General features: G+C 38.5%; 1 protein-coding gene and 1 long non-coding RNA gene across 2 annotated transcripts in view; one reads left to right on the top strand and one right to left on the bottom strand.

Moving 5' to 3' along the window:
* Positions 1–314: 314 nt before the first annotated feature.
* LOC120733941 overlaps positions 315–15199 on the bottom strand; it is a 23623-nt gene continuing 8738 nt past the window's right edge. Inside the window, exons 2-3 of the long non-coding RNA XR_005695921.1 lie at positions 6641–6646; positions 315–326 (exon numbers count right to left, since the gene is read on the bottom strand). This is a non-coding gene — a long non-coding RNA (uncharacterized LOC120733941). The remainder of the gene's footprint in view (positions 327–6640; positions 6647–15199) is intronic.
* nppc (natriuretic peptide C) overlaps positions 13251–15199 on the top strand; it is a 3245-nt gene continuing 1296 nt past the window's right edge. Inside the window, exons 1-2 of the mRNA XM_040032465.1 lie at positions 13251–13487; positions 14565–14862. Coding sequence (XP_039888399.1) covers positions 13395–13487; positions 14565–14837 — 366 coding nt within the window. The 5' untranslated portion in view covers positions 13251–13394 and the 3' untranslated portion in view covers positions 14838–14862. The remainder of the gene's footprint in view (positions 13488–14564; positions 14863–15199) is intronic.

Below are 15199 nucleotides of genomic sequence, written 5' to 3'. Positions count from 1 at the left end.
GTTGAGGATATCCTGAACTTTGTTGTCGGTAAGGGCTGCTGTTTCTGTCACTGTTAGCTGCTGTTAGCCTCTGTTAGCTGCTGATTTTGCTGTTGTTAGCTGGCTTTAGTGCAACTTTCTTTGAAGAGAATCTAACATTTAATAAACATTTGATAAACTCTCACACGATATGAGAATGTGATCAACCTGTTTATCATGGGGAAAGTAATGTGTTTTTTTAGGACACTCAAGCCCAATGTTCCCTCTAATTTTTCATGTGTCTGAGCGAACGCACAAACTCCCTGAGCGGTCCCTTGGACCACTGTGAGCAACAGCAGACGTGTGCACTGTCGTCACACCAGCATCGAATCCATCCAAGTTACACAGGTTTATTAAAATAAGCAAATTACAGCATTTACATTTATGTTAGACTACTTTTAATTAACTGCTTAAGCCCACTTATAATGAAAATTAAAAACAAAAATCCTGTTCATGACCTGTGTAGCATGTTAACACTATTGGAAGTAAAAAAATAACTTGAACTCCAATTTTGAAAACACAACTTTCTTTTTTTTTTGTTATAAAGCTCTGACTTGTATTATGAGTATGAGTCTGTGGTCTGGGAGAGAGTCCTGTAACTCTCTGTCTGCAAAATACAGAATATAATGACCAATGTTGGACATTTAATTATATAGTTACTTCTTCAAAAAAGTAACTGAGTTATGCAAACAACAAAGTTTTTTGCAGCTGTTTACCTAAAAATGCAGCCAAGGTGTTTTTTTTAATAAACATTTAAAACTATTTACAGAACAATCAGCTGTTCAGCATCAAATCTGATGCCACACAAATCATTTGTGCCACTCCAAAAAATAATTTCTGTCCACTATGAGATAAAGGAGAACAACAACCTGATACCTGCAGGCCTGACAACAGGAGATGTATCACTCCTGTAACACCTGTAACATTCAGCAGTCGCCTCATTGTTCTGACACACACAACAAAACTATTGACTACACTACACACTAACTACACAAGATTTGCGTTAAATGTCGCAAATCTCTCACATCTCAAAACACCGCTGTCACTCCTAAAACTTCCTCCACCCTAAACAACTAAATGCCATGTTGCCATATCATTTTTTGATTGGTCCGCATGGTAAATTTTTCAACCAATAGGAAAGGGTGGGGTTTTTTTGGTTTTGGTTTTGCTGACAGGCGGAGAGTGCTTTCAAGCGTTTTCCTTATAAAACGCCGTTTTTACCGTTTCTTCAGGAAGAAAACCAAAGATTGCATATATTGTTATCATAACTCTGGTTTTACGTGGCCTATCAACAAAATTGAAAAACTGGTATAAAGTCCACACTTTTTCCATCAATTGTTCCGTCTGTCCTGCTCACATCTCCAATGGTTGTACACATTGCCATTAACGTGGCTTCACTCCACAGCCGCTTTGCTAGCTAAAACACCGGTGTTGGCACATAAGGACACTGTCATAGCCTGTCAGCGTCGTTGATTATCTGTGCGCAGAGACCGTGCCAGCAGTGCGCAATTGCGCATGCGTGCAGCTTAGAGGGAACATTGCTCAAGCCTAACATTAGCTGGCATAACGTTAGCTTGTAACCAGCTGTTGCTGTTGTTTAGCTCATTCATTGTCAGCTGTCTGAAAACAAGAAGGCCACATGTCTAATCTGCTGAAAATAAGCAAGTGGGACAATATTTGGAATATATATAAGCATTTCTATCCACATTTTCATATAACAGAGCCCTGACCTCTGTTCAGGAGATACTTTGCCTGTAAAAATTCGTTTAACTACTGTTGAATTGAGAAAGAAACTTTATAAATTAACAATATGAATTCAGTGACCTTCAAATGCCTTTGCTTCTGGATCAGCTATTAATTTACCTCAAGGCAGAATTAAATACCAAAACCTCAGTTTAGTAAAGTCGGCCGTGTTGTTTTTCGGTCACTGAAATAAGTCATTTTTTTTCTGGTGCTATGCAACATTAAATATGTTGTAACTTTACTTGCAAGTGCTTTGATTCTACTTATTGATTTTGGGGGTTTAATTATAATTCTTGGGATTTTTAACATATATAGTGCTTATGGCTAATCTGGATATGGAAAAACTGATGATTCAGTTCCAGTCAGACATAATGTTCAAAACTGTGTTTGACTTTTAATACAGAGGAAAAGGGTATCCAAAGGTCACGGCGCAACTCACTCATGGCCAGTATAGTACGTGACCAGGGGTCGAGAGAAGATTGTTTAACACCGTTTGACGGCAGTCTGAGTATGCCTTTAATGTGGCAGGTCAGACACCCTTTCCCAGCTCTTGGGTTACTGTCTTCCTATCCGCTCTCATTTTAGGCTCAGCTATAGAGTACTGGATGAAAAAGATCTTTATTGAATTAGCTTCTGACTGTAAAGTTAACTGCCGTCAGACTAGGAACTTTTTCTCAGGTCTTTGGCCAACAGCTTTCTCTTGATGGATAAGGATCGCAGACCTCACTGCCTTCTCTTTTCAGCAGTATACAGTCATTCAAGGGTCGGTCATGTAATTAAATAAAATATACAAGCTCAAACAAGATTATATCTAGCAGGTCATACATATGCACTTTAAATGAACAGTGAGGCAAAGCAAGTTTATAAGCCAGATCCAGACTCCTAAACACACTGAATGTGTTGCGTTCACCAAGGCATTCACACTTACTCTTCCAAAGAACACAGAAGTCACTCTAGATGCAAATCAGACACATACTGTAAATATAAAGAGCCTGTATTTTGATCTACATTATATTTCTCATTATAGACTTGTGTGGCCTCTGCGCACGTCTATCTAACTTGACGTCAGAGATCACCAACTGAATAGACGACACATGAAAGGTAGGAGCGAAGGTTATTTTGAAAACCCCACTGCCAGACTGGCTTTGGTTTGTCTGATTTGGGCTGGACCTCACATGGTCACCACGTCACTTGTCAAATGTTTCATCTGGTTTGAAATTGGTCTGGTGTGCAAGTGGCTATAACAGCTCCAAGCTGCAGTTAGACTTGTAAATGCAGGTTTCAGTGAAAAGCAAAGCCATAATGGCACCTCATTTCCAGTCAGCCAGAACATTCTCTCACTTTTCCAGCTGAGTTTTTCACTGGAATCTGGCAATCTAGGTTAACATGGAAAGAAGTTCAGTGGTATGATCGATGAAAAGCAAAAACAAGCTCTTTGGCTTTTGACATATTTGTACAGAGAACATATATCTGAGAACTGAGGACTTACAAGAAATATGTAATTTTTTACAGCATATAACAAGGAAAATCCATACTGATAAATCTCTGCGAAACCCATGAAATCCAGCTGTATCAGGGGCTACCGCAAGGTAATCTATGCTAATGCCCGTTTTATCTGCAGGTCTTAAGTAAATGCTTTTCACTCAGTTTGTGGATACTGATCAGCACACCCAAGTTATACATCAGCAATCCACATACTTGATCCCTTCAGCTTTTTTAAGACTCCATCAACAACAAGTGTTGTTCTCTGCAGTAGCAGCCACAAAGCTTAGGTTATTGTTTAAGGATATGTATGCCAAAATGGCCACCGATAGGTAATTAAACCAGCTGCCAGATTCTGGACCATTAAAGCAAAAACCGGCTGAAATCAGTGAAAACACTGTCTGAGCTTCTTACGTCAAACTAGGATTGACGTAAGACTTTCAGTATTTAATTTTTTAATAAATACCGTAAAAGAGCAAATTACTAGTTTTCGAAGTTCATTTTGCAAATTGAAATAATTACAGCGTCGTTTTGGGCCAAGTTTACGCAGAAGCCTTTAACATCTCAGCAAATGCATTATTAATAATAGGACTGGCACAATAATCAAATATAAATGCTAATCTTTTCTGTAGATTTCCCTTTAGACACTAATGAGGTTATTCTACTGTTGCCCTAGCATTTTTAAAACAGAGGACAGAATGGTTTGTGAAAGCTTTTATGGAGTCTGATAGGCTTTTATACTCATTTTCTTATTTTATTCAACCTTTATTTACATAGGATTTATTTATCCCATTGACACCTGTTCATTGACCTATGGCTTTGAAAATGGCCATTAAGTAATTTCTGCACATACATCTGGACATTATGGAGGAGAATTAGGGCTGCTAAAAAAAAAGTACTTTGGAGGTATGACATTTCTGTTCAGGATTCTGGGAGCAAAAGTTTGAATTCTGACTTTAATAAAGTAAGACTTCAAACTTTATTCTTACATTAGTTTATGAGCATACCTGTCATTCTATTATCCTGTGAAATCACTGGGAAATTGTGCAGTTTGAGAGTCTTTGACAAATCATTTAAAGTGGTAAAAAACATCCTCTAGATGTCGTAAAACGTTTTTCCAAGCCTTTGAATTTCCTTTGTGGTTATCCCGAAACACATTCCTTGTTGTTTTTCAAGTAGAGTAAAGTAGTGATCTCACGTGAAGCTTCTGCAGATGTGGATTTTTAATTTAGCTGATGTTCGGTGACATCACCCCAGGGATGTGTTATGGCCTTTTAGAATAATTGATATATTTATTTTGTTGTTTGTTTTTTAGTTGTACATGAGTTCAACACTTTTTTTGGTCCTTTTTTTGTCATCAAGTGTTGAACAATCAGTCCAAAGTTTATATTACTGATGGATATTTTAAAGATTCCCTTTCTTTAATTCCACTAAAATCATCAAGGTAGGTAGCACACAGATGGACCCAACACATTACTGCACAAAAACAAATAATGGCTTGTAAATTGGATTTTTGTTAACAAAGCACTGGATTTTGTGGTTGATGTTTCACCTGGACATTTTATTTTGAAAGTTTAGACAATCAGTATTCTGGGATGTTTCCAGAAGTGTGTAGCACTTACTAATGGTGTAAGCAGCAGTTATTTTGCTTATGCAACATAATGATGCTAATGTGTGTACGCTGCTTGCACCTTTTCATTTGTATTAAGCTGCAGCCCTTCAATAAGGTGGCCTCTCTTTGTCCTGTGACAGCTTCGATAGGTTCCAGCCCCACCTGTGACCCTGATAAGCAGTTCTGAAAATGAATGGATGGTGTGGTGCAGCTGAGCACTGCAGCAACATGTTCTGTTGGGTTAAGAAAAAAAAAACGGCTGTTAATGCTTTAAAAACCACATTCCTCATGACTCACTATAAGTTTTAAAAGCAATCACTAATAAATGAGATATTGGGGAAATATTGGTCTCGAATAAAAAAAATTAATTAGGGAAACAGTGTTTTTGTGCTGTGGCATATGTCTGGCAATAGGCAAGTCCATTTACAGTCAAGCAAAAAAATTGTAACGTCGAGCCAAGATTATATATCTGTTTTAAAATGCCCTGTTTCCATGTGGTTTTGTCGCAGCTTGTGCAACCCAAACCCCAAACACGTATTTTTCCACATGGTTTGAAAAAGTGACACACCAGAGCTTTGAAATAACATGTCCGCCACCAAGTATGTGTGGTAATGCTGTGAACACTGGAATAAATGCTTCTCCAACAGCCTGTATATTATTCACTTTTATGGTTTTAATGGTAATAGTAACCTTGGCGATGGCATTAATAATAATAAGGGGATTATAAAACGTGAATAATTAATGAATTATGATTGTAGCCACTTATAACACGATGTCATGAGCATTTACATCTTTCCACGCTGAAATCATTGGCTCAGTATCTGGCCATGTTAGCAATTTGTGCATGTCCATTTACAGACTTTTCAACGGCTAAACACAAACCCAGTAAATTAAAACCCAGACAGCATCTTTTGTGGTCCAGAAAACAAAAATCTGGGTAAGAATAGCTTTTGACCTAAGAGCATTTTCATATGTTCTGTCTTCTTGCCTCCAGATTGGAATGTTTTTCTGACTGAGGCAATATGCCATGAGAGCAAAAAATTACACACAGTATTTTTGGCACACAACTTAAATATACGAATAGTAGGCCAAATGGCTGGCAGCATCATTCTGTTACAAGAACTGCACTATTTCTGCATTTAAACCTTCACAAGGAACTTAGGAATGCTTGGAATTGAGCGAAAATCTAAATTATAATGCCACGGTGGCTCCCCTGTGATATCACGAGATGCTAAATCTGAATCTGAAGTGACTGAAATTATTTCCCCCTATTAGTCACCTCAATGTCTGCTCAAAACACATCAGTATATTTTGGTTATGGAATTGCAATAAAGTAAAAGCACAAGTGCATGCTTTGGAATAGGCAATAAAACTCTATTGTTCATATGACTGTATTCCACTTGTGGTTTCTTTATGCCTTGTGTTTGGCTTCATGCATGAACAGCATTACACAATATGATGGAGGGCTTCCACCATTCTCAGGAAAACTCATCTCACATGCTGTGACACCTGCATTAGCTTACAAAAAGTTTGTCTTTGGTTGGGACATATAATGTGCATGTTGATGTGACTGCTAAGGGTGCATTTTTATTTAGGTTATAAGTTTTCCACAAAAATATCAGGACTAAAAAAATATTCCATGCAGCAAATTCACCTGATCCAGCCGCAAATATAAATTTTATCAAACAAAAGAGTTTCAAGTGTAAGTACAGAGTGGCTCTGTCTGCTGAACCCAAACTGGAAGTTGGTTCCAAAGCACAGAGGTCTAACAGCTGATGTCACCACCTTCCACTGCACTTTTCAAAAGTAAAGCCCTTTTACTCAGATTCTCTACTGGGATAGTGTCGTTACCTTCTATAAGGTCTTCAGGCTATGATGATTTGGGTGCCGTGTCATCTGCCGGTGAAGGTGGCGGTTGGTCTGACCGTTCATCAGCTGTCATCTAGGAGTACTTCATGCTGACAAGCTTTAATGGAGATGCTGACTTCCTTTCCCTGCAGAATTCATCACCTGCCCACAGTGCCAATACTACCAAATGCTTGGCTGATCATGCTACTACTATGACTGACCAGCCAGCCAATCCATGCGACCCGAACCCCACAGACTGTCAAGAAGAAGACAATAAACACCTGACCCAAAAATACAGACGAACTGAAGGCTAAGAAAGCAACCTGATCACCTGCATGCCACGCCGCACTGATGGAGTATTTTGCATATTAGTATATAAATTATAAATTGAGTATATAAATTAACACACTTTTGATCATTAGAGATGGACATTTTTACTCTAATGATTTGAGAAACTGGATTTCTGATTTGATGAGCTATAGGCTATAGTCACTTTACACTTTACTTGTACTAAAGTACAAAAATTTACTTTTTTCACAGTATTCAGATATTTATGATGATGCACTAGTGAGTGTGCTCCACAGTAAAACAAGTGTTAACATTTTTGAAATTAGTACATACCCCTATAATATCAAAAACATCAAGCCAGGAGACAGGAGACCCTACCTCCTCTAAAACTAGTTCATTCCAAAACATGTGTGTTTACACAGTCATCATACGCATTTTGTGTACATTAGTCAAGTAGCCCTGTGTTGCCAATAAAGGCAAGCGTGTTTGTTGGCACATGCAAAAGGCTTCAGAGCACTTGTGTAAAAAGCATTAAAATTCCACACGCAATAAAACCGTTATTTATAGGACCATAACAGCCTTGTAGTTTGTCTTACATAAACCCAGAGGAGGAATCAAGACACTCAACCCTCCCATAGACACTCAGTGCAACGGCTACTGCAACACATGGTCTCTCCATATGTTTGCATAGCTTCCTGGTGCAAGTAAGTTAGGCTGCTTCATTTTCATTCAGCCACATCAAAGCTTAAAAAATTACTGAAAATTGAGCGGATAAGAGTTTGTGGGAAAGGCAGGGAGAAAAAGGGGGAAGTACAAAAGGACATAGCAAAATAGGTGCTCTCAGTAACCCATGTGATGTCATTGGGAAAAGTGTGTAACATTGTTAAACTGTACAAAAAAAGGCAAACTTGTGACACAACACTTGCGACATGAAGAAAGAATGTGTCATACACTTGTTAAAATTCAAAATAAAGGGATTAGCAATCAGTGAAAAATGTTTTGCAAAACCCAAAGATGTCATCATGGACACAAGGTCAGCAGAGTTCAGCTGCTCCATATTGCTGTTGTAAAAGCGGATTAGTAAAATAGTTTTCCATGCAATTGAACATCTTTACTGCAGTTACCTTGGAGTGTGAGTGGCCTTTTTAGCAGCAGTAGCTGCTAAAAACATATTTTACATCACATATGCAATGTGATGTGATGCACCTGTGTTGATTATTTTCAGCTTAAATTCTTTTTTGCACTAAAGAGTAACATGTTTCAATATAAATGCCATCAACACTGTGAAAAAAACTAAAACAAAAAAAAAACTAGCAATAAAAGTTCAGATGTAACAGTATGACTCATGTCAGACAAGTACATCCTGTTGATGATTTAAAAAGCCTTCTTTATTTCAACATTTTTGTATAAGAAAGGAACAACCTTCAACTCTTTTAGTTAGTTTTTGGAGTACATGAGTACAAATGTTGTGATGACAAATTTCATCTACATTTTTTTCTGTTACTCTTACTAACTTATTTTATTCAACATGGACCAGCAGTAAAACAACTTTTGGGCAGGGTGCAAGGGGTGACCTGTGATGACACAGGTTTTCCTGATACAGCAGCATCTGGCAGTGGCCTCCAGGGGTGGTGGTAATAACCGTCTACACAGCCTTCCTGTTCTCAGGTGTGGCCCCTGCCTACCAAACACCCAGGCAGTAGGTGGGTGCCCAGAAACCTGAAGGTGGAGAAAGATTCCAACCGTTCTCCATTTATAATAAGAGGGGAGTGGACCGATGTGTGCCTCCTGAAGTCCATTATGGGCTCTTTTGTTTTTAAGGATGTTCAGCTTCAGGTTATTTTTTGAGTCACAGGTGTGCAGGGCATTCAGTGGTGGGCTGAGAACACAGGCCTGTGGGGATCCAGTGCTGGGAGAGAGGTAGGGCCAAGTTGGGCTGATTGAGGCAAAATTAAGAGCTATTTATCATCACCACAGCTTACCTTACTCCGGCAGATTTTATTACTGTCATTTCAGAAAGTAAATATAATGTCAGCACAGGAGCTTTTGGTTAAAATTGAAGATCACTTTAAAGAAAACCTTACCAGAGAATTAGTGAAAATATCACAGTCAGATCACCCTCGAGCGCAGTATTAGATTAAACTCATGAGTCATTTATCCATATATTTGCATTGGATCATTTGTGTTACGATTTTTTTCTGTGAAAAATAAAGTTATCCCAAAACTAAGAACACCCTGTAATTTTAATAACTTGTAGAACCACCTTCAGCAACAATAACTTAAGGAACAGAAGTTTTCTGTATGTCTTTATCAGCCTTTTACATTTTTGTGGAAGTGTTTTTGTGTCACTCTTCTTTACAACATTACATTAGTTCATTTAGGTTTTTTGGGATTCATTTATGCACAGGTCTCTTAAGGTCTCACCGCAGCATCTCAATCAGGTTGAGGTCTGGATGTTGACCATGGCAAAGTCCAAACCTCAACCTGATTCCTTTCTTTTTGAGCCATTCTGTTGTAGATTTGCTGCTGTGCTTGGGATCATTGTCCTGTTCCAAACCCCAATTTGGCCCAAGCCTTAGCTGTCAAACAGATGGCATCACTTTTGATTAGAACACTTTGGTATACAGAAGAGCTTGACTCTAATGACTCCAAGGTGCCCAACTCCCACAGTTGGGCACCCCTTCACCACCATGCTTGACAGTTGGTATAAGGTTTTTGTGTTGATATGCTGTGAGCTGCCAAGTGTGATGCTGTGCATTATGGTCAGACATCTGCACTTTGGTCTCATCTGTCCAAAAGACATTGTTCCTGAAGTCTTGTGGTTTGTTCAGATGCAACTTTGCAAACCTAAGCTGTGCTGGCATGTGCCTTTTAGAGAGAAGAAGTTTTCTCCCATCAGCTCTTCCAAACTTGTCTCTACTCTTTTTCTAATTGTACTATCGTCTACAGAGTCCGATATTTAGCCCTTGTTTTTTAATTTTTATTTATTTTAATTTTTTGCACTGCTCCGACTTCAGAGTCCTATAAAAACTTTCATTATATTTTTCTTTTATAGCTTTATATAGCCAAAACAAGTCCATTACTTTCATTTCAAGCAATTAAGAGAACTTCTGCATGTAGTGACAGTGATGAGTGTAGTAAGTTTGTTAGACTGAAGGAAAATGTGACATTGTAATGTTTGTGTCCTGTCTTTGAAGAGAAGCAAAGTCTGGATGCATGTTGCTCTGTTATTACATCATATATCACTGGCCAGTCATCTTGTTCATCTGTTCAGTTTATCAACATCTCTGTTTTATGAGTTTATAGGGCAAAACCATATACTTTATATGCTTTATCAGAGTAATGTTGTCTAATTATACACACAGTATTTTATTTAGCCTTCAAAGTCATAATCTTTAACACACACCATAAGTGATTATTATTATTAACGATCATTTTTTATGGTGTGCAACCAAAAAAAAGCAGAGTATTCAGCAAAGGTTGAAACATGGACACCTAATGATGACACTGCTGCTGGCTGCCATCCAAACATCGTTTTTGCTGCATGATTCAATGCAAATCCAACACACGTTCTGATTGACATTTTTTGGCAGGTATGCCAGCACTGCTACAATAAATATGACATATGTTCTGCAAAAAAATGCAGGTATACACTTTCCATATGCCAAATCTGCTCTAAAAAGCCTTTATAGGACTTTCAAATGCTGACGATCTGCTGATTAATGACTTAGTTTTACAGTATAGTATTGATCCAGTAACATGTGACTTTGAGGGGTATTCGCTTTTCGGCATAGCAAATACTGCCACTCTGTGTTCCAAAACAGATGGTGCTGCCTGAGATTTCTGCTCCACTATGTGGGGCCTCGACTGCTCCAGAAACACTCCACACTGCAAAAAGTATCTTTTTTTTCACAAGGGTTTTTGTATTGTCTCAAAATGTGCGCATATTCTTTAAATAGGTAAATTATTCTCAGTGAGGTGACTTTTTAATTTAAACTTCCCTTGACAACATGCCGTTTAAGTGTTTTAGTGATTGATTGCAACTTATTTTAAAACATTTTTAGATCATCATTGTTCTAACTGCATATCACCAATTAATAGTGACAGTTCTATGTATATCTTAAAGCAGGTCACACGGCATATGTAACCAACCGTGGGTGAGCTAACGAGTGTTAGGCAACTATACATCAATGTCAGGCTGTTTGCAGTATCAAAAACGCTTCTTTAAAGTTGAACTTTCTTGGTTTACACTGTTTGAAACGTGTATGGTCAAACTTTAAGATTTAACAAGAAACTACTCTCTCAACCCTGGAAGTGAAGCAACTCATGCATGTGTCACACTTCTACAGAAGGGTTACTCTCTTACAGAGTTCCTTTTTAAAAAAATCCTGAGCATCAGAAACTTTTCTTGGACACTTCCAAGGTGTTTCCACCATATTCCCAGCCCCTATAGCCATCTCCTTTATTCAGTTCTGGCAAACCAGTCATTACTGGTTGATATAAAACAGGTGCAGCAGTGCTGGACACTAAATTAAAAACTCTGGTTTTCTGCCAAAAGTAGACAAACCTGGTGCAAATTGCTTAAATACAACTAAATTCATTTATATGTTAAAAAAAAATAATCCCCAGCTGCAGATTAAAGCTAAATTTTTTACACACTTTAGTGCTACAGTAGTTTTTTCCAGTAAGACTTACTTGTAACACTTTAAAAATGAAAAAGCATTCATTTATAGATATGATGTATAGAAGTATATAGCTTGAGAGTGCTCTTTGTTGATTGGCATTCTCTAAACCAGTAAGAGGGGTTGAAAGGCTGCGAGCCATAAAGGCTTTTTCTTACACTAGATTTTATACCGACACCCATTCAACTGTTCTTCTCTGGACTTGTGGTAAAGTAACATAGTCTGTATGAAAACCCATCGTCGCTCATTGGTTGGAGTCAGCAGCTAATGCCAATTCTTAAGCCTAAAGTAAGTATAAACATATTGACTTCTGTACAGTTTCACTCATTTGTGCAGAGTCACACTCCTCCTGGTTTATAGAAGTATCGCTGGTTAAATATCCTGCATATTGACGGCACTCTGCAGACTCACAGGCTAAAATTTAAGAAAGCAGCAGCTTTTCTTAGTGACATGCCAACTTTGATTCAAGAATAACAGTATAAATTATTTCTGGACACTGGTGTGGTAATCATTGCTTAGGGTTCATGTCTGTGCCTCCTTTCTGAGTTGGGGGTGACTGTCTGAACAGTCCCACACATCCAGTGTGTGTTGGAGTAGCCACAGTAGTTCTGAGATTCTTCTCTGTAAGTGGACTACCTGATCTAAAGACAGAAAACAAACTGTAAGATACCGCCATGAAACACAAAACCATCTAATTAAAAGGTTTATGGGGAATTGCCATTTACATCCAGACACATGACATGATTTATAATGAGTGTCTCTGTTTTTTTATGAATCAGCATGAACCGTCTGAGGTTTTTTCGGTGTGAATCCCCCTTAGCTGATGTCATGCTCTGATGTAAATAACGTCGAGCAAATGACTTAAACTGGGTTGTTTAATAATTCCATCTCTGTATGTTTGCATTCCTCTGTATAATAAAATAACAATAATAACAACAATAATAATAATAATAATAATAATAATAATAATAATAATAATAATAAGTTTTACCCTTTAAAAAAATAAATGAAAAACGCGGGGCTTGAGTGGCGCAGTAACACATCAAATTATTTCTGGTAAAATTCCGCTTTGTGCCTTCCAAAAAAGTGATTAGATGAAGAAAATCACATTTGAATTTCTGGAAGGTATCTAAAAAATGACCTAATTCCTTTAATTCCAGCAGCAGACTCTGAATTTTCGCTTAAAGAAAACAGGATATGTCATCCACGCGCAGCATATTGTATGTCTTTTTAAGATGTTCCGCAGCACAGACGGTTGGCATCCTAGAATTCATTTCACTGCCAAAGTCGCTCTTCAGCTCTTGACGCGCAGCCTTTGAAACCACCTTTGGTTTCAGCTGTTGCATCTCAGCCAGAGGTCTAAAAGCTTAAAGTCTGTGCCTTTTGATAGCTTATAGCCTATATCATTTTCTCTAACACAGCGATGACCGGAGCTTGTGTCATTTGCATTTAATTAATCCCTGGCATGACGTGCTTAGAGGCAGGTACAAAAAACAGTGAATAGGCGAGGAAGGAGAACCATTACGCAGGTTTTCATGACATCACCATGGGCTGGCTATAAAGCGGCGAGGATTAATACACAGAGTTAGAGAAGCACTTGAGGAGCTTTGGAGTAAAAAACGGACTCTCCTTGTGTTTAGAAGCTGATTGGCTGAAGCTAACGTCCTTCGATCTGAACTGCAGCGCAGAGGAATCCCCGAACAACTGCTAGACTTGTCAAAATGAACTTGTCATACTTTGTAGCGTGTGGACTTATGGTCACCTTACTTTCAGTGAGGATGGGGGCAAAACCTTTAACTCAAGCGCAGCAGAAGGTAAGAAAAAGTCACTTGTATTGTTATTACTGACCAGGACAACCTTTTGATTGGTTTGGACTGAAGCTGCTGGAAGCTGAGTACTGAATAAGCAGCAGCAGCTGTTCTGTGGCACAGGTCCTCCAGGACAGTAGCTTTGCGCATCATATTTCACAATTTGGTTCTTGTTAAGCTGTTGGGGAAAATCTCTCTTTTTCCACACTCAGAGTGTAACACCCCTGTCCACTTGCACTTTATTTACAAACAGACGGCATGTTCAGTGACATGCAACCGAAACAGCCGGTGAAAGTTTGTTTCCGAGCATCCCTTTGATATTTTTAGACTTTAAATCGCCCATATGCGATTTTTTTAAATGAAACCACATATGGGGAAAACATTAAAATTCTTAGTTTACAATAACTCTGAAAAGCTATTATACTGACTATCAACATCATTTTTGGAATTTTATGTATTTATTAATTGTACTCAAAATAAGATTTACCGAACCAAAACAAAATTGTGCGTAAAATCGCAATTACGCATAGAATTGAATAAAGCTGACCCTTTAAAACAATACTCGTTTGAAATAATGTTGTAATTATTTTCTAAGCTCAGTAAAATTTGGAATGTTGGAGGTCTTCGTTACAGTCTACTTTACGAACAGATAAGTAAGCTACAGGCACCTGTTTTAAGTTTGTTTGTTTTTTGTCTTCACTTTGAGAGCGAGGTGTCAGAGTCGGTAACTTAATAAAACAGAAGTACTGCACTCTTCTTCAGGGGTTTCCTTCGAGGTTTGAACCCCATGACTGGAGCCTCTCGTGGATCTTTTCCAAAGTTGTTTTTGGTTCGATGATACAAGTTAATGGATTCTTGAGTGCCGTGCTGTGAGAAAAATGCCAACGCGTCCCCCCGGCCATTACGTTTGTGAAAGCGTTAGAATATATGCCAAGCTGAGGTTTACCTCAAACATTTAGCATATAATGACTACTCTGTTGAAACGGGCACAAACCATAGATTTCACTTTCATCAAAAGCATTTGTCTTTGCACAATTTATTTGCCTGAGGGAGAGATTGTTTATTTATTTTCTTATCTTTCAGTCTCTTAGAAGTTTGCTGGGTGAGGAGCTGACGGAGTTTCTGGAGTCGGAGGAGAGAGAGAGACGGCTCGACGCTGTGCGCACTCGGATACGGTTACTGCGCGATTTACGGGTGGACACCCGGGCCAGAGGCATGTGGGCTCGTCTCCTCAACGATCAACCCCCAAACAAGAAACACAAATCGGGAAGCAAGAAGGCTGGCTCCTCGTCACGGAGTGGCTGCTTCGGACACAAGATGGACAGGATAGGCACCATCAGCGGCATGGGATGCTAGGGTTGGAGCAGCGCTGCAATGAATGGTGAGTGGTCGCTCATATCAGTCCCACTTTAACATTATGCAACATTAACTGTAGCAGCAAACAGTGACATGTAAACAGAGCCCAAAAGCAACAGGGTGAAATGAAATGAAAGAATGAATGCTGAAAGATAAGAGGGAGACAAATTACAATCAGGGATTTTAAAAAAGAATGGCCTAGTTAATTAAATGGGCATAATAATCTATTTTTTAATATTGTATTTATTATAATTTCCTGTTGGTATTCCTCGCAGTTAAATGATGATTTTACAGGATTATCTGTCATATACATAAGACACATGTATTTATGCAGCATTGCATGGTTCAGCTACATGGAAAAT

Source organism: Simochromis diagramma, unplaced genomic scaffold (assembly GCF_900408965.1).
Source record: "Simochromis diagramma unplaced genomic scaffold, fSimDia1.1 OVJJ01000334.1, whole genome shotgun sequence".
NCBI lineage: Eukaryota > Metazoa > Chordata > Actinopteri > Cichliformes > Cichlidae > Simochromis > Simochromis diagramma.
The sequence above is the reverse complement of the archived record's forward strand: the minus strand, read 5'-3'. Positions and strand labels throughout refer to the sequence as shown.